At 30.1% G+C, this 20,561-nt stretch overlaps 1 protein-coding gene and 1 pseudogene across 1 annotated transcript; both read right to left on the bottom strand.

Moving 5' to 3' along the window:
* Positions 1-3,173: 3,173 nt before the first annotated feature.
* On the bottom strand, positions 3,174-4,124 carry LOC137809788 (cytosolic sulfotransferase 15-like; annotated as a pseudogene).
* An 8,170-nt stretch (positions 4,125-12,294) lies between these two features.
* Positions 12,295-13,597, bottom strand: LOC137822166 (cytosolic sulfotransferase 15-like). Its single transcript, XM_068627069.1, has one exon. It carries the CDS (start codon positions 13,562-13,564, stop codon positions 12,581-12,583), a length of 984 nt encoding a protein of 327 aa, XP_068483170.1. The 5' UTR covers positions 13,565-13,597; the 3' UTR covers positions 12,295-12,580.
* Between the last annotated feature and the right edge of the window lie 6,964 nt (positions 13,598-20,561).

Below are 20,561 nucleotides of genomic sequence, written 5' to 3'. Positions count from 1 at the left end.
CACCAGAATCAATAATCCAAGATTCTTTTATAGAAGATAGTGAAGAGAGAAACTTACCTGTTGAAGAATGCTCAGTATTGAGGATTTCATCCGTAGAGATGGTGCCGACTTGATTAATTTGAGTGTGAGGGGCAGGATCCTCAAGGTTTTGCTGACGCAAAATGTTGGTAAGGAATTGACACTGTTGTGATGTAAGTTGAATCCCCTTTACATCATGTTCTTTAGGAAAAAGCTCAGAAAAAGTGTCAGTAGTAATCATATTATTGGCTTGGGATATCCAATTGGTGAATTTGTAGCCAGGAGGGAACCCATGTTTTTTATAACAGGTGTCAACAGTGGCCAAGACGATTACAAAAAGTGCAGACTTTTCTAGTAAAAGAAAACTTTGAGGTTTTAACATTACCAGAAGGAAAACCCACTTTGCGAAAACAAACAGGCTCAGTATGACCATATTTACCACAAAAATTGCATGTAATAGTGTGACTACTATTAAGACTATGAAGACTAGGGTTTTCATTAAACATTGTCGAAAAGATTTTTAAAACCAATCAAGATTTTGAAAGAGAGAGAAGCGCAACAGAACTCTTCATTTGAAGAGCTCTGATACCATATTATAGTAAATGAAGATGAATATTCTTTGTCTGATGTGATGCTTTAATGTAGCGTACGTAATCGCACATAATCGTAATGAAGAAAGATAGGTTTTGATGAACCCTAATTGTAGAGAAAAATAAATATAAAAGAAACTTTTATTCACTTGTATATAAGAGAGTAAAATACATGGTGTATATATAAGAAAAAGATTAAGACCTAGTTGAAACAGAAAAGAAAAGTTGGGTCAAACAAACAAAGCCCAATAATTTAAAATAGAAAATTAAATATATTAATAGGTATTTCCCATTATAACGGTCTTTGGTATACATAATTTTTGTTCTTATTTTATCCTTGTTAATATTTTATTTTATTGTTTTATTTTGGATATTTCAATCATTTTCTATTTTTTTAAGTATTTACTAAATAACTAATTATTCTTATAATTAATTGAGAACTGCTTTTATTTTTTATTAACACTAATAGTAGTAGTTATCAATTTTAAATTTTAAATATGAAGTAGGTTGTCTGGCTTTTCTTTTTACATAAATTATTTCTCCATTTTACCCTCATTTTAATAATTATTTTATTATTTTATTTTGGTATTTCAATTATTTTGTCATTTTTCTGAGCAGTTAATAAAAATATTTTATAATTTTTATGAGATTTGATTTTAAAAACTGTTTTTTTTTTCTTTTTAAAAGTAATATTTTTTTTATTTTTTAAAATTAATATCTGCTGCGTTTTGTTACATCACGGTTGGTTCTCTTTTATTATTTTATTTAGTTATTTTTTAACTACGTGAACCGTTACAACCATCTTAAAATGGTAAAATTAAAAAATATTACTTAAATTGAAAATTGAAAAAAAAAAATAAGTCTTAATATTAAATTTGGAAAAAACTGATTGAGAAACCAATGTTTGTTTGAAGAGAGTGGATTGAAAACATGTTCTTTTCTCTCTCTATACGTTTTTTTCTTATTTTCTCTATGTTCATGTTCCTCTTTTTTTTCTCTTTTGATTTTTCAAAATCTCATTTATTTGTTGTTTTATCATGACTCTATATCCCTGTTTTCGTTTAAACATGGCATAGAAATAAAAACATACCTTACACCTTTTTTCCAGTACCTCCACATCCCTTACACCTTGGAATCTCTCGAGGCATAAGCGTTTGTTTCTAGCGTCTAACCTTTTAGAGATAAAAACATCAAACACTCTATCTCACCTTTGAAAAACTTTCCAAAAATCCTTCTCCACATACTCATATGGAAAATTAGTGAAGAAAAACGAAGAATCCGTCATCATCTTTACTCGCTCTTCCTCGCCAGGAAACACTCTCTCCCTCTCCGGAAAACTGTCTCTCTCCTTACATGTGTTTGCTCTTCCCTACATACCCGACACGAAGTTGATCAACTTCTCACTTGTCTGATCTATTTGGTTCCAGTGAAACCAGTACACAACTTACATTCCAAAACCAAAAGACTAATACATGCTCTTTAATAATACCCTATATTAATCGATGTTAAATTTGGAAAACTATCTTCTTGTTTTCTCATGGTGTTAGTATAAAGTTTCTATTTATAACTAACTATTATTTTCATAATTATTATTAATTCTAAAGTAAGGATTCATAATCTCTTTCTATCTTTCTTGAATTGAGTTGATTTATAATATTGATTTTGTTATTTTAAAAGCACTAACGTGAAGGCTTGTCAATAAAAATAAAGAAAGATATCATGTTTACAATCCTAAATGCTATCCAATTATTCATGTCTTATTTTCCAATGTATTACCATACATACATAGCAGTTGGTGACCTAAATTAGTAGTTTAATATGTAAGCAAATATACTAATTAAATAATTAAATGGTGGAGTATTTGAAAGTATAAAAATAAGTCTATTTTTAATCGAACAAAGGTAGATGTAGAGAAAAAAAATTTCATGATTCAAGTCCAATTTTAAACTTGGATGAAACATAAAGTAAAAAAATTAATCTCTCTTTTTCTCACTAATTATTGTCCCCTCAATATACATTAACATGACAACTAAATAAATCTATTTATATAAAGTTTACTCGTTTATCTTTAGAGTCTTAATAATAATAATATATATTTATTGTGCTTATGATTTAACTCAGACATTAAATATGATACTCAAGCATAATTGTGCGTGTTTATAAACTTATTTTAGTTTAACTTTTTTTATATATAAATGTTGATTCATTCTTCATATTTCATATGTTTTTTTTAATTTATTTAATTCTTTGTGAAAAAAACTAATTAAAAGGTTGACGAAACGACACAAATACTTTAAAAATGAGGATTGTTATTATCCGAACCACTACTATTCTTAAATTTTGTTCTGTCAAATCATATTTAATTATTTAAAAGAAAGTCTAATATAGAACAGTGAGCAATTGTTAATACAGAACTGGAAAAGTTCTTTATTTACCAAAAGCATAAAGACACATATCCTTATTTAGCAAAAAGCAAACATCACGATATCACTTACAATGTCATTTGTTCTGCACAATACAACATGAACATTTTGGCTTTTATGTAGTCACATATTGCATTGAAATCTAGGAATGCGCTTTAAATGATTGATCCACTTAACTTTTCTTCAACTTTTCAATTATAGAAGGAGAAAAGTAATTTATCCAATCTCCTATTTTACTTTTCTGAAAAAAAATTTTCTTCTCTACACCAAATATATATCCTGATTTGTTTACTTTCAAATCCTTCATCTTCTCAAATCCACATAATTTGATTATGTTTTCAATCAATGTGTTACTCTCTCGTCCTTGAGTGATAGGAGAGTCCAAGAAATCTGCAATTCTTTTCACATGAAATACCGTATCTTCTTTAAGATCTTCATACTTTAAAAACAAAACCTTGTTTGGTCTAGCTATACTCTCCTTCCAGTAACCTAACATATGACTCCACCATGGACCAAACCCCATTATCCCATTGCAATACTTTTCAAATGCTTCTTCGGAAGTTAATGCAAGTGAAGACACTTTGGTAAAGAATTCTCATGCCGAAACAAAAGTATCAAATGGATTTCTACATATATAAATGATCTTGCAATTGGATTTTATGATGGATTGAGGCAACGATGGGAATGGTACATGAGTACCAAGAACTCTTGGCTCACTCATGTTGGAGAGGGAAAGAATTTGGTCATGCAAATCATGAGACAAGATAAATTCAGGAAAGGGCACGAGTTGATGAGGATTGGAAGAGAGTAATGGATGGTGGTCGAAAGAGGAAAAACGTTGATGGTTTACAATGGCAAAACCAAGGGCTTTCAACCAGGTAGTACCTGACTTTGGAAAGCTGGCAACAAAAACATCATTGTCTTTTGCATGAAAATGTTTTTGAAAGTTGTTCACTCCTTGAACATAAAATGATGGGCACCAAAAATCTTGAAATAGATGGAGATAGGGAGCTGCACTCAAACCCGTCTCCTTGGGAAGAGAGAGGGTTAGGTCATTTTCTTCATTTGTTTGTTTGTGACTTGCCAAAGCCATTGAAGTAGCTTGAATATTAATGGTGAGTGAAGACTAGAATTGGATGATAACATAGCATAGCAAGAGATATCTTTTATAGAACTTTTTAAACTAATTTCTAGATTTCCAGCTTTTTACTTGTATTAATTTTAGTATTTTAGTTTGTTCGGAGTTACTTTTTCTTCTTCTATCCAAGGTATATTCATAATCACAACCAACTATTTATTAAATAATTCTTTCTATAAAAATAAAAAATCAAATTAAAAGAAATAAAAGATTGTGAATAAATATTAATTTAAAAAATTGTGAATATAATATTATGTATAAATATTATAATTTAAAAAGACGTAAAATAAAATAATAATTTAAATATTTATAGAGAAAATATTTTAAAAATTAAATAACTTTAACTTTTTACTGCAAGTACTGACATTTTATCGTGATTACTGACCCTCACCTACACTAAGGCTGTCCCAGGTTGGGGTTTTGTGCAGTGTGATATTAATAAAATTTTGTGTTCATACAACATAGTGAGCACTGCAACAAAATGCTAACCCTACTACTCAAAAACTGACCATAAATGCAATGTTTATATTAATGTTTTGTTTTATTATTTTAAAAATATATAATAAGAAATTTTTTATTATTTTTTTTTTTTATCTTGGACGTTTCTGTTATTTTTTTTTTTTATATTTACTCTTATTTTTCAGTTAATATGCGTTTTTAGGAAAAACGTTTTTATGATGTATTTTTCACAATTTATGTTATAAAATGATTTTCTAATGTTCTTTTCCATCCACCTTTGAGTGAAAGATATTGCTTGAAAATTGAAACTTAATTTGAGTATCATGAAACTAATATATAGCCAAGTCTTATAAAAAATTGAATCTGAACCAAGTAGAAAGAAAAATATAAAACATGCTGATAAATTCTATATAGAAGTACAGGCACAGTTAAAGCTACACCAATCAATATCTGTACCTGTCAGTAGTCTATATACAAGTACATGTATAGTCAAATAAAAAGCAAAGACCAATATCTATTCCTGAATAAAATAAAAAGAAAAATAATACTTTAACGATACTGAGAGTTGTATATAATTTATTAGAGTTGTATATAATTTTTAATGTAACTAATTTAGATATTAATATATTTAATAAAAAATTAAATAATATAAAAAAAATTAAAATATTAATATTAAGAAGTATAATGTAGTGTATAAAAAAGGTAAGGTTATGAAGTATGAAGTTCTGACACTTTTTCTAAATGGTTTGTCGTGTAAGATAGTGTATTGAACACCAATACTCGTATGACACTAGTAGGATACGTATCCGTGAAGTGTTCAATTCAAAAAATATTTGTTGGATTTCTAACAATTATAGTATAATTTTAACATAATTTAAAAAAATATATTAATTGTATAAATTTTTATTATAATTATAAAAATAAAAAACTAATATATTTAAACTAGTCATGAAAAACATTTTTATATATCTTTATGTTAAAAAAACAAATCTGAAACATAACTATGCACATAAATTTTTATTTTCAATTTATATAATTTATAAGTATAATATATATATATATATATATATATATATATATTCTGAATCTTATATTTTAAAAATTATACGTATTTTTATATCCGTATTGGTGTTTTTATCAGTATTATTGGAGGCAATAAGCTCTCACACACTTTTTTTTGTTTTTATCTATAAAAATAATAAATTAAGATATTTGTGAGATGTTTCAACTTACGAAACATATTTTTCTTAAATAACAAAAAAATATCTTCAACTAATATATATCTCTATAACGGTAATAATTAAATAGAAAAAAAAACTGCCATAAAATCATTAAAAAAATATGTATAGAAAACAGCTCAGACTAACACTGTCATGATGAAATCATGTATCACAGTAAACAGGAAATCCTTACTATTAATGATATAATATAGTGAAATATTACTTTAAAATACTATTTATATGAGAAAATAATTGGAAAATTAGTTAAATTTTGGAGATAAATTATTACAATAAATATAATTATTAAAATAAAAGTTATAGCCTTCTTCACAGAAATGAAAGAGAAAATAAAACCAATAACTCTCTCCTTTGTTAAACAAATTTTATATTTTAAAGATATTTTAAAGAAAATAAAAGTTATAGTCCTCTTGTTAACACATCTAACCAATGAAGAAGATAGATTTTGTGCTTTCTCTTAGTCAAACCAATTCGTAGCTCCCAGAAAATAAACGTGTATTATTATAATTGTGTACAAATATTAAAAAATTACTAACAAAGAAAAAATTATCAAAATTATACACGTAACACCTGGTAAAAAAATATATTCACCAACAAATATTATAATTTTATATAGAATCATAGTAATAATAGAATAAATCAATATTTTTTTTCCAAAACTTGTGCTTAAAATAAAGGTTTTGCCAACTAAAATAAAGAAATATATCATATTTATAATCTTAAAATTCAAATCCGATGCTAGACTATGAGATACCTAATCTTATTTTTTTATCAGAAATAAATAAAAATAAAGAAATATAAATTATTTAAAGGATGAACCAACTTTGTTTTTTCAACAAAAACTACCAACAATTCTTAAAACTAATAAAAAAAAAAAGTCCTACATTAACAACAAAGTATAATCTTACATAATACAGACATAACCAACTCTTTTTTATATTAAAATCTTTTTATTCTAATATAAAGATTGATATTCCTATTATATAATATCCCTTACTCCATTTAGATAAATAAACAGAAGATACAACTACTTCTTTCTTAAAACAAGATTTATCAATACGTAAATAAAACAAACCTATCTAATTTTTGTATTCATATTATTAGGGGTGGCGAGGGCCAGCCCGTCTCGCATTGGCCCGCCCCACGCTTGGTCTGCAAAAATGCAGGGTGGTTGGTCCGTCCCGCAAAGTTATTGTAGACTAGAATTTTCGATCCGCCCCGCATAAGAGCTGACCCGCGTTCTTTTTTTATTTTACATTTTGTTTTTAAAAAATTGTCAAATTAAACCTATATATTTGTTATTATCAAACCTAAATTTTTTTTTTCTTCATTTTCAAACATAGTCAAACATCAAAACATTAAACATTAAAGATAAATATCAAATATCACTATTCCTCCACTTCCAAAACATTAAAAATACCTAATTCCAAAACATTAAACATAAACATAAACATTAATTCAAAAACATTAAACATAAACATTATTGACATTCTTCCATTTCAATAACATTGAATGCCGTCTTAGAAAAACTTTAATCCATTTTTTTTGCGAGTTAGCGGGGCAGCCCGCCCCGTCCCACTACTGGCTCGCACGGGTTGCGGACTAATGCAGATTAGCGGGTTGAAAAGATTAATCCGTCCTATGTTTTTTACCAGCGGACCACGAATCGATCCGCACGGCTCGCCCCGCTTTACCGTCCCTGCATATTATAAATTTCAAATACCAGAATAAGTGAACTCTAAATTATGAAAAGGAAGTAAATTTGTCAATTTTCTAAAACCTTCATAAATGTCATGTTTATGAGTACACACGTGGTTACCTACTATATCATTTATTAATTGATAAAAAAATTAAATTAGCTGTACAAAGTGGATGTAAATCAGAGAAAATATTCACGAATTTCTGTATACATCACACTGGGTGTATATTAATTTAAACTTGTGAATAATATTATAGAATATTATGTACAATATTATAGTTTAAAAAAAAACGTAAAAGAAAACAATAATATCTCTTTAGTAAAAATACTTTTTTAAAAAACTTTTAAAATTAAGTAACTATAACTTTTTAACCCATCACCCTCTTCTTTAGAGAAGAATATTGTCTACAAACTTTTAAAAAAATTACATAAAATAGAATTACAAATTAAAATTATCTTGTATATGATAACTAAAGTAGTTGTAAATCAGAGAAAAATATTTTTAATATTTTAATTTAAACGTAAAATAAAATAATAATTTAAATCTCTTTAGTATAAACATTTAAAAAAAAAAACTTATAATACTTTTATCACGTACAGGACCCTCACTTCCGTGTCCAGTGTGATATTAATGAACATGTCTGCAGAGATCGGTCAAATCTAAAATTGAATTTCTATTTCTTTTTCAATCTTAGAATTAGATAAATAGTATACATTCAATGCGATTTAATTTTATAGAAATTGTCAATGTTATATGACTTTTCTAAATTTTACACAAATTGTATATTTCACATAAGGGTTTAGTATGAACTCTGAAACGTAAGAATATTATGAACAAATTCTATGCATAAAATATGAATTTAATTAAAAAATCGTAAATTCAGATTTTATAAAAGCAAATTATATAGCATCGTAATTTTTAAATACGATTTTAAATTGAAAATTGTACCTGCAATGTACGTTTTCTGAAATTTAATTAAAGAATATTATATACACAATTTTAAATTCAAATTCGTACATGCAATGTAAAATTTTTAAAATTAATTTCTTATAACTAAATTCTTTTTTCAAATTTGACTGTACTATCTCCGTCGTCTCATATTTTTCATCATTGGAAGGCTAAATCTCTTGGAGATGTTAAAACATTATTGTTGGTCCTGCAAACTCAGTTTTCCTCTTTTGATGGTTTTGAAACTACAAATGTTGTTTCAAAATTTTGGGCTGATCCTAACAAGATGGAGGAGGATGTCAGTGATACTGGGGAGGTAATAGTTTGCACTAAAGAAAATCGGGAAGACCATCTAAGGGAACTGATATATCCAAAAAAATTGCTTAGGCAGTTCTCTTTACAAAGTCGCAATGAAGGTCTCTTCATTTTTCTGGAATGTTAGAGGACTGGGAAATCACAAAACTGTGGAGATGTTGATTAGTTTACTTAAACTACATAAAACCCTCCTGATTTTTCTTGCTGAACTTATGATGTTGTACACTGATGCTTCCGACGTCCTTTTCAAATCTATTAATATGCATTTGGTGGCTACGTCTCCTATTGTTAATAGTATTCTAGATGAGTCTGGTTGTTTCAATCTTAAATCGGCTAGGACTTTTTTCTTGGAACCAAGAGTTCAATGTGGTTGTGGTAAATTCATTTGGTGTTCATCTATTCTGCCTTCCAAAACTCTAGTAATCTCGAAAGTTTTTCATGGGCGGCTTCCTAGATCAACATATTAAGAATAAAGGTTTGCATATATGTTCTATGTGCACGCTTTGTGAAAAGCATGAAGAATTTATTCAACATTTATTTTTTGAATGTTCTAATGCTTTGCATATTTGGAGTTGGGTTCGACAGATCTTCTTTCTTTTACTAAGAGTGATGATAGTCCTTTGGTTAAATTGATTAAGTTTATTGTGATAAATTTTTCTATTTGGATGATATGACGTAAGAGAAAATGCTAGATTTAAGGATAAAATTAAGGTTTCTAGGGCTATTTCGGTAATTAAAGACTTAACTTGTCTAGCGGGAAATTCTTCTAAAGCTTCAATGAAGAATGATATGTTGGATTTCAATGGGATTAAGTTTTTTGATATTAATACTTACAGTGGTAAAGTTCTTCATCCTCTTCCTGTTAGATGAGAGTTTCCTTCACCAGGCTATGTTAAAATTAACACTGACGGGGCTGCTAGTGGTATCCTAGTCTTGCTACTTGTGGAGGTATTTTTCGTGGGACCATGAGAGAGTTTATTAGTGCTTTCTCTGTGTTTCTTGAAGTTCAGACTGTTATGATTGCTGAGTTTTATGGAGTTATACATGCTATGGAGGAAACTCAAAAGATGGGGCTTACTAATGCCTGACTTGAATGTGATTCTGCCGTGGTTTGTGTTGCATTTACTACTAGGACTAATGTTCCGTGGATGCTTCGTAATCGATGGAATACTTGTCTTAATTACTGTGGGAAAATCAGGTTTATGATTACTCATATTTTTCGTGCAGGAAATGTATGTGCTGATAAGTTGGCTAATTTAGGATTTATTCATTGAGAATTATTTCATTGGTATAATAGCCTTCTATCTAGTCTGTTCTTAGAATTCTTTATGAATAGGTATAGTCTACCTATGTATCGTTTTAAATATTTGCTAACTCTTTTCATGAATGATATAGGGGTCATTGACAGTTATTTGTCTTACTAACGGTTGATAAGACTGTTGTGTGGTTCTATTCCCTACACAAGAAGTCATCCACAAGTTTTAACTCCGTATGTTACTAATTAAGCATCTACTAACGCGGTTTTTGGTATTAATAAGTTCATGGCGTAGATATAACATCCTAAAAGGTCGATCCAGCTTAAATTTTCAAAATCTGAATTGGATAAAACTAAAAGATTGTAATTTTTTTCTTTCTCTTTTCATTGTTTATGAATATTAACTTTTACTTTTTATTGAATTATACTGTAATAAACAACCAGGAAGCTATGAGTGTGGCTATTACATTATGAAATGGATGGTTACCATTGTAAGACTAGACCTTAAAAGTGATTGGCATGAGGTAACATGATGGTAAATTATTTTTATAATTCTTTACCATATATGTATCTTAAAACTAATTTATGTCAACCATATTTTAAAATGCAGTTATTTACGGATGAGCAACCAATGTCTTCGGAAGCCATATCATATGTGAGACATTTTTGGTCCACATTTTTCCTAAATTTTTATAACTCTAGGTTAGTTGATGAATAGTATAGGAATTAGATAGATAAAGATATATTATTAGTGTTTGTAATACATTTTTATCAATAGATAAAAATTGATTCTCTGAATTTATGTATTTTTCTGGCTGGATTATAAATTAAAAGTAGCCGTCATCGTTAAACCTTTCTGCACCGGTGATTGTTTGCTTTTTTAGGTTTTGTGTTGGATTTTTTGGATTTTACTGCTTGTATTTGGATGTCTGCCAATTTTGTAGCAAATCTCTTAAGGATCTTCTTTGGTATTTATTATTTTGGTAGTTTTATACAGATTTTGTTGAGGGTTGTTTGGTTGACTCTCAGTGTATATTGGCTGGAGTGTATATTGGCTGGTGTGTACCAATTATTCATCTTTGGTGTTTGTGGGTTTTTCCCAACCAAATTTTAAATTTTGTCATCCGGAGATAATGATAGACTTTTTTTGGTTTAATTTTTTTTATATAAGTGTTGTGGATCATCCTATGAAGCTCGGATACGGCCAAAAAGACGTCGTCAGTGTTTTCGATACACCGCGGACACGGACACGTGGCAGAAGCGTGCACGACGCGATGTCAGACGCTTTTTATTGATCCGAAAACGACCCTCTTTCTGGACATGCCGGAGGAGACACGTTCCCCTCCTTGGACCCTCTTCCACACTAAATCTCAGATAAAATCTCAAATAAAATCTCAAACAAAATCTCAGACAAAATATTAAAATTTCTGAAGTAAAAGTTAAACATTATGTTTTTCTTGATTTTTTTTATATAACAAAATATATTACTACATTTTAATTTATATATACTCGTGTCCCGTGTCCTATAATTTTCAATTAGGTTGTATCTTCGTGTCCGAGTCCATATCATCTTCGTGAGGTATCCGTGTCCTATAATTTTCAATTATGTTCTTTTTAATTTATTTTAATTATTTGTGAAAAAAAACTAATTAAAAAGTTGATAAAACGACACAAGTACTCTAAAATGAGGATTATTATTATCCGAAAAACCACTACTCTTAAATTTTGTATTGTCAAATCATATTTAAAGAGATGTATAAGATTTCTTTTCGATATGTCTTGTTGTGTTGTTTATATATTCTACATATTACAACCAATGATTAATACCAATCGGGATGAAACTGTTTTTCATTACTTATGTTACTAGGAAAGTGGGAAAGGTGTTTTCTTTTGGTGCAGGTAAACGGGAGGACAACAGCTAACATTTTTATATATTAGAGGATTATGGGAAGCAGAAGAGTGAAGAATGTTGATGGAAGTTGGGGGCATAGGGAGAATTCTAGAACAATGATACTTTCAAGCTGTTATAAATTCTGAATTGATGAATCCTTTGAGTGGTGTCCTGCTAAAGGAGCTACCTTAGAAGATAAACCAAAACTGGATTGTGCAGTAAAGCGATGGTGTGAGGCACTGTAATGATAGGATGTAAAAGGGGCTTGAGGGTTAGCTTTTATACAGCTGTCTTGTTTTAAGGTTGTGTGGATGCATAGGTTTTGTTAGTTTTGCTGTCAGGATTTTATAAGTTGCTGTAAGAAGGTAAGTTTTCTTTTTCTTTCTTTTTCTTTGATTGTTTTTTTTTTCCTTTTTGCTAGCCCATTTTTAGTGGGTTTGTATAATGGTTGGGACACCCATAAAATATCCCATTAATTTATTTAATTCTTTGCTAAAAAAAAGTACTTTTTTAATTAAATAATGCTTTATTACATGGTTTATCCTTATTTAGCAAAAGCAAAAATCACAATATCATTTGTTCTACAAAATACAACATGTTGATTCTTATGTAGTCACATATTTAAATGATAGACCTGATCCACCTAATTTTTCTTCAATGATTTTGGATAACTTTTCTATCATAGAAGGAGAAAAGTAATTCATCCAATCTCCTATTTCACCCTTTCGGAAGAAAGTTTTATTCTCAACAACATCGAATATACGTCCTGATTTGTTCACTTCCAAATCCTTCATCTTCTCAAATCCACATAGTCTGATTATGTTTTCAATCACTGTGGTACTCTCTCCTCCTTGAGTGATAAGAGAGTCCAAGAAATCTGCAATTCTTTTTACATGAAATATTGTATCCTCTTTAAGATCTTCATACTTTAAAAATAAAACTTTGTCTGGTCTGGTTAGGCTCTCCTTCCAGTAACCTAACACATGACTCCACCATGGACCAAACCCCATTATCCCATTGCAATACTTTTCAAAGGCTTCCTCCAATGTTAAATCAGGTAAAGACTCTGACTTCATTTTGGTAAAGAATTCCCATGCTGAAACAAACGTATCAAATGGATTTCTACATATATAAATGATCTTGCAATTTGATTTTGTGATGGATTCAGGTAATGAAGGGAGTGGTATATGAGTACCAAGAAGTCTTGGCTCACTCATGTTGGAGAGGGAAAGAATTTGGTCATGCAAATCATAAGAATACATAAATTCAGGGAAGGGCACAAGTTCATGAGGATTGGAAGAGAGTAATGGATGGTGGTCGAAAGAGGAAAACTGTTGATGGTTTACAATGGCAAAAGTAAGGGCTTTCAACCAGGTAGTACCTGATTTTGGAAAGCTGGCAACAAAAACATCATTTTCTTTTGCATCAAAATGTTTTTGAAACTTGTTCACTCCTTCAACATAAACTGTTGGGCACCAAAAGTCTTGAAATAGATATATATAGGGAGCTGAACCCAAACCCGTCTCCTTGGGAAGCGAGAGAATAAACTCATTTTCTTCATTTGCTTGTTTGTGACTTTCCAAAGCCATTGGAGTAGCTTCAATATGAATGGTGAGTGAAGACTACAATTGGATGATAACATAGCTTAGCAAGAGATACCTTTTATAGAACTTTTTAAATCAATTTCTAGATTTCCAGCTTTTTACTTGTATTAATTGTAGTATTTAAATTTTAGTTTTTTCGGAGTTACTTTTTCTTCTTCTATCCTCGGTGTATTCATAATCACATCCAAAAAAACTAAACTGTTTCGAAAATGAAAATTAAATCTAACATTAATAATATAATAAAGTGAAATATTATTTTAAAATATCAGAAAAGAATTGGAAAATTAGTTAAATTTTAGAGATAGATTATTATAAGAAATATTATAATTAAAATAAGAGTTTAGTTGGGCAATTGCTTCCTGCACCATATCACTGCACCCAATCATAGAGGAAAAACCGAAAATACCCTTAAAAAAATAGAGTACATATAAAATTACATTCTGGACCCTTTTTCTGGAATACAATAATCTGTTTCAGATAAATTTTTTCAGAATATATTATTTTCAGTTTCGGATTTTTTTTATCTGGAATAGGATTTTTATTTTTTGTTCTGGAATAGGATTTTTTTTATCTGGAATACAAAAATCTCTTACGGTTTTATTTTTCCAAAATGCATTATTTTCAATTCCAGATTTTTATTTCCGGAATAAAGGATATTTTTTGAAATTATACTGAGTGCAGGTTAAGTGTTGAGTGCAGGTTAAGTGTTGGGTCCATTTGCCGTTTAGTTAGGTAAGTATTGATTATAGACATACGTACGGTTTTTGAAAAAATATTTATATGTCTTATTATAATTTTGTACAAATATAAATAAAATTACTAACAAAGAAAAGTTTTAAATTTACCAAAATTATACAGGTAACTCCTGGTAAAAAATATATTCAGCAACAACTATTATAATTTTATATAAAACATATAGTAATAATAAGAATAAATCAATATGTGTTTTTGCCAAAATTTGTGTTTAAAATAAAGGTTTTTCCAACTAAAATAAAGAAATATATCATATTTATAATCTTAAAATTCAAACCCCTGATGCTAGACCATGAGATACCTAATTTTCTAACATGCTAGAGAGAAAGTAAAATTGCCTATTTTCTAAAACCTTTATAAAGATGCCATGTGCATGACATCTCCATTAATTGGGTTAGGTACAAAGTGGTATTGATTAATAAAAAAAATTAAATTAGTTGTACAAACTGATTGACAATAACACGGGATCTGAATACATCACACAAGGTGTATATATTAATTTAAACTTGTAAATAATATTATAAAATATTATGTACAATATTCTAATTTAAAAAGAACGTAAAATAAAATAATAATTTAAATCTCTTTAGAAAAAATATTTTTTTTTTAAATGTATCGGTCGGAACTGGAAGAGCCATATCACTCGGTCTCGGTGATTGACCGATCGAAGACACATTAAAATAGTTACAATAAATAGTAGTTAAGGCAGTTGCAAAGACTTCCTGAGAATCAGGGACACGTCCCACCAAATTTGGCTAACTTCTCGAGAAATCAGAGAATCTCCCTAAAAACAAGCTAGCACTAATATATGATAGATCGACCCATATAAAAGAAGGCCCATAACCAAACACTATAAATAAACCCTCTACAGAGGTGTAAAGTACGCTTTGATTCAGTTCTTAATATATACTCCTAATACTGAGTACTTACTTGATTGTTGGAGTATTTTGCAGGTCAACCCTGACCAAGCACCAACGAATTGAGGAAGGAGACAGTGTTAAAGAGTAAGGGAGTGACCGAAGGGCCAACACCTCAACAATTGTACAACCAATTATAGGTATTATCTAGGTGCACTTTTTCTATACAAGTACAATTGGCACCTACCATGGGGTTGAGATAGAGACAAAACAAACAACAATTGTTTCAACAAGACACATAACAAACAATGATCGAATTCCTGAAGACGAGATTGCTATGTTTCAAGCTCTTCAAAAGCAGATGGAAGAGATACGTCAAAAAAGCATAAAAGATCGACAAAAGAATGAAGAAGAGGTGCGTATTCTCATAGAGCAAAATGAGGAGTTGAGATGACGACTAACCAGATTTGAGCGTAGAGAACAATCTTGTTCAAATGAGCATACCCAAAATCATGAAAAAACAAATATCGTTCAGGCTCACACTCAGCAAGCATCCAAACAACATACCGAACGAACTCAAATTATTGAGGAGGAGGATGATCCAAAGGGACATCCTTTCACTGACGAAATTATGGAGGTGCAACTCCCTCCTAAATGGAAGAGACTCAACATCAAGCTCTATGATGGTTTCATAGATCCAGACGAACACATAAACATCTACAAAACACAGATGAACCTTTACATTACAAACAAGGCGGTGTGGTGCAAGGTTTTAAATACCTCTCTCAAAGAAGGGGCACTTAGTTGGTTCACTCAACTTCCATCCTATTCAGTGGATAGTTTCAAAACTCTATCAGCCAAATTTAGTACTCAATTTGCAACAATTCAACCGCACCACATATCATCTCTAGCTCTTATCAATGTCAGACAAGAGAAAGGAAAACCCCTATGGACACACATGGAAATATTTAGAAAATTGTCTCTAAGCATCCGAAATCTTATGCCAAAGATAGTAATGTACCATTTGATCTTGGCTCTCCGACCCGAATATTTCATGGATAGTCTAATAAAAACACCGACAAAAAACTTAGATGAATTGAGAAACCGGGCCACTAAATTCATGCAAACCGAGGAACTGCATGATTATCAAAAGAATGCTCGAACAAAAAATGGAGGAGACAAGGAAAAGGAAAAAGACCGAGATAGCCAACATATACCCAATCGGTGTATGATAAATTCATAGATAACTGAGACCCTTGGTTTTATACTTATACCCCATTAAATGTTGATCGGGGAAAAGTCATGGATGAAGCCTTGCATGCCGACCTGATCTCGACATTCAAAAAGCTGTAGAGTCTAAGAGATGTTGGCATGTCTAAACAATGTCGATATCACCGCAACTTTGGCCATACGATCGAAGAGTGTCAAGCATTGAAGGATAAGATTAAAGAACTCGTCGAAGTTGGCCACTTGCGCAAATTTTTTCAAACGACAAACTTAAGCTCATACCGATCTCCACAAAGAGAAAAGTATTCATTGAGAAATGAGCAAAGAGAACCATACCCTCGACGCGGTCGAGAAGAATGATCACGATGCTATGAGGATGACCAACGTCCTACAAAACAACAAAGAATGAGCGAGAGCCCCAAGCTGGGTGATCGTTCAAGAAGAAGCGAGAGCCTCAAGTGGGGTGATAGTTCAAGAAGAAGCGAGAGCCCCAAGCGGGGTGATCGTTCAAGAAGGAGCAAAAGTGGTAGAGAATCCCTCCAATTCTCTTTACAGATGTTGATTTTACTATGATTGATCCAACTCAATACGATCCCATGGTCATTATAGTGGAAATTGACAAATTCGCTATTACCAAGGTTTTGGTAGATCAAGGCAGTTCTCGACAACTTGTAATGGAAAACTTTCAAAAACAATGAAGATTATACAATCAGAAATCCAACCTTATGATGACTAGATAATAAGTTTTTATGGAGAACGAGTCAACACTCGAGGTTACATTGACTTGTACATAACATTCGTGAAGGTAGATACCTTGCAAAACCATCAAAATAAGGTATATTTTGGTTAATGCCAATACTTCATATAATATCTTGCTCGAATGGTCATTCATCAACCGTCTTCAAGCAATAGTGTCAACTCCACACCTTGCCATGAAAGTCGAGCCAACCAATCAACTACGTTATAGAGAATCACCACACGGTCGATCAAGAGAATATAGAAGATGACGCTCACCAAGGTCCAGAGGACTGACTAGAGATCAGTCTCGACAAATAAAATCTACAAAAAGTGTATTAAGAAGTCTTGGAAGTGTATAATGTCGATGGGAGTGTATATTGCTATGAGTGGTTCAAGAGTCGATGGGAGTGTATACTGCTATGAGTGGTGTGCTATCTTGGATTTCAATCGCTACATACTCACAGGTGCTCTGTTGTGAACAACATTGGTTAACCTGGTAGAGGTTCGGTGTGCTGGAGCTGGATTGATGGCCAGGGATCAGTAGGAGCTAAAGGCATAAGGCCACTAATAGGCTTACAGATGCAAAATTTCAAATACGTTTCCTGCTGGATTTGGTTGTTCTGGTTTTTTAGTTTTTGGTCCAAGAATAAAATGTTTATGTTGTTGCCTTGAGTTTGTTCAAGGCAATTTTGATTGTTCTCAATGTATGTATGACTTGGGCATTTGGATGTATAAGGGTTGGAACATCCTGAAGTATCTCTCTTAATTCATTTATTTATTGTTGATAAAAAAAATAATTACATTAATCAACTTCTCAATTGAATGATGCTTGTATTGAGCTTGACGAGGATCTCCATATGTTATCCTTACGTAATGAAGAACATGCAACACATATAGGGAATTCTAAGTCGTTTGACAAGAAATTAGTAAATCAATCACTAATTGGAAATATATGCTCGGAATAAGTCCGACCATATGCATGATATCTCCATTACACACGTGGTTACCTACAATTGATTGATAAAAGAATTAAATTAGCTTAAAGTTGTTGAGAAAATATCACTACAAGAAAACAAGCTATTAGCTTCCAAATATTTGCGTGGGCCAGCAACGGATGTTAATATATCGTCAGCTAAAATGGCGCAAAACCCACGCAAAATAGCATTCGACGCAAAACGGACGCACTTGTGGATTTAATTTTTTTTTAAAAAAAAATTTAGTTTGCGTTGGCCGCGGCCCACACAGGTTTTACGTTCCCCACATTAATAATAATAATAATAAGTATAATACAAATCATATTATGACGAAGGAATTTGTTTGGTGTAGTGGTTAAAGCTTCTTTCTCACCAGGAGGACCTTGGTTTGAGTCTTGTCCATGCTAGTTTATGTTGTGTCTAACATTAAATTTGCATTACATATGAATTTTTTTATTTTTCATCCTTAATGCGTCGGCCTTGGCCCACGCAACCTGCGTCCAACTCACTGGCCCACACTATTGCTTCCAAGGTTTTTTCATCCAAGTGTGACCAACGAAAATAAATAGATCCTTGTTTTATTGTAGTGTATTCATCGGTTCTGAATACATCATGTGTATATTAATTTAAACTTATGAATAATATTATAAAATATTACGTACAATATTCTAATTTAAAAAGAACGTAAAATAAAATAATAATTTAAATCTCTATAGAGAAAATATTTTTAAAAAACTTTTAAAAATAACTAACTATAATTTTTTAACACATCACCCTCTTCTTTAGAGAAAAATATTGTCTACAAACTTTTATAAAATACATAAAATGGAATTTCAAATTAAAATTATTTTTCATACTTTTATAATAATAATAATAATAATAATAATAATAATAATAATAATAATAATAATAATAATAATAATAATAATAATAATAATAATAATAATAACCCTTATAAATAAATCGATATCTTTGACAAATTTTACGAGTGGAACGTCATCCAAGTTAGTGAAAGGAACCATATCTAAAGGATATAGATATCCAATTGGTATGTATTGTCATTTATTCTATAAATAATATTTAATTTATTTGATATAATAATTATTATTTTTTTAATTAGTTTTTATTTTATGATTTTTTTAAGTATATAATAACACTATGATACAAAATAAGAAAGATAATTATAAATTTTAAGGATATCTTTTTTAAATTGATTATTTAACAGTATTGTATAATATATATATTAAATTTTTTATTGATCAAAATATAAGTTAACTTTTAATCATCAATATACCGTTATTATAAAACACACTAACACAAAATACCGACCAATATATTAATATTTTAATATATTATGTATATCTTTTAGTTATAGTATGGAAAATAACTTTTAATTTGTAATCCCATTAATCATGATAGAACAAATTATCCATTAATCATGATAGAAAAAAAATAACAATCTCATTTTTCTCTTTTAACCCAATAATTTTGCTAGCATGTTATTTCAAAGGTACTCAAGTTCAATTAAATTTTAATTTTTGTAGGAGGCGTATCAAGAGGTACTTGTCCTTCCAAATCAACATCTTACATAGTACTAGTTATATAGTTATATATAGATAAATAAATAGATCAATTGTCCTTGGTTATGGCATTGATCCCCAAATACTCAGAATTATTGCATACCTGACTACACCAAATGGTACAACAAAGATGTTAGAGATCCCACATCAACTAGAGATGATGACATTTCATTATATATAAGTGGGTGTAAACCTCAACATATGAACCGGTTTTATGAAGTTAAGTTAGGCTTAAAGCTCATTTCTTAACAAAATACTCCTGTAGCAATACCATAAACAGGTAACTACTAGATCAATTATTTTTAACATAAACACTAAAAAAATTTCAAAATTAAGCTACCTTTTGAAATACAATTTTGCTCTTCTTTCTGCGAATGTTGGATGTAGTAGGCAAGAGAAATATGCCAATTGCATATTTTTGTGAAATGCATTGTACTTCTTGAAACGAAAACGCACTGTAGTTCTAGAACGGCAACAAGAAAATGAATACCAAATAAGACAGAAGCAGAATATTGGTTGAGAGATGAAGATCATAAGAGTTGGAGAAGATTTATCTTTGAAACAATTTGTAGTACTTGCGAACACAACGTAAAGTGATTTGGCTCCGAAGCGAAATAGTTTTTGCCCTGAATTTTCTTGAGAGAGCAGTGAATTTGTAAGAAAAAACTTTCACAAAATAAGTCCAGCACTGTAATTTCTTAAAAAGTAATAAAACTAAAATATTAAAACCTCTTTATTGCGATTTATTAAAAAAAACGTTGGAATTTATCAAGGGTTTCAAAAACCTCTAGTGTATAGTGTTCTACTAAAGGTTATTATAATCTCTCCTAAAAAACCCTCCTAAAATTACAAT

The sequence above is a fragment of the Phaseolus vulgaris genome, chromosome 11, assembly GCF_000499845.2.
Source record: "Phaseolus vulgaris cultivar G19833 chromosome 11, P. vulgaris v2.0, whole genome shotgun sequence".
Lineage (NCBI taxonomy): Eukaryota > Viridiplantae > Streptophyta > Magnoliopsida > Fabales > Fabaceae > Phaseolus > Phaseolus vulgaris.
The sequence above is the reverse complement of the archived record's forward strand: the minus strand, read 5'-3'. Positions and strand labels throughout refer to the sequence as shown.

Bases quoted from the DNA above. Each gene is read 5' to 3' on its own strand.
- LOC137822166 (XM_068627069.1), bottom strand. From the start codon at position 13,564: ATGGCTTTGGAAAGTCACAAACAAGCAAATGAAGAAAATGAGTTTATT.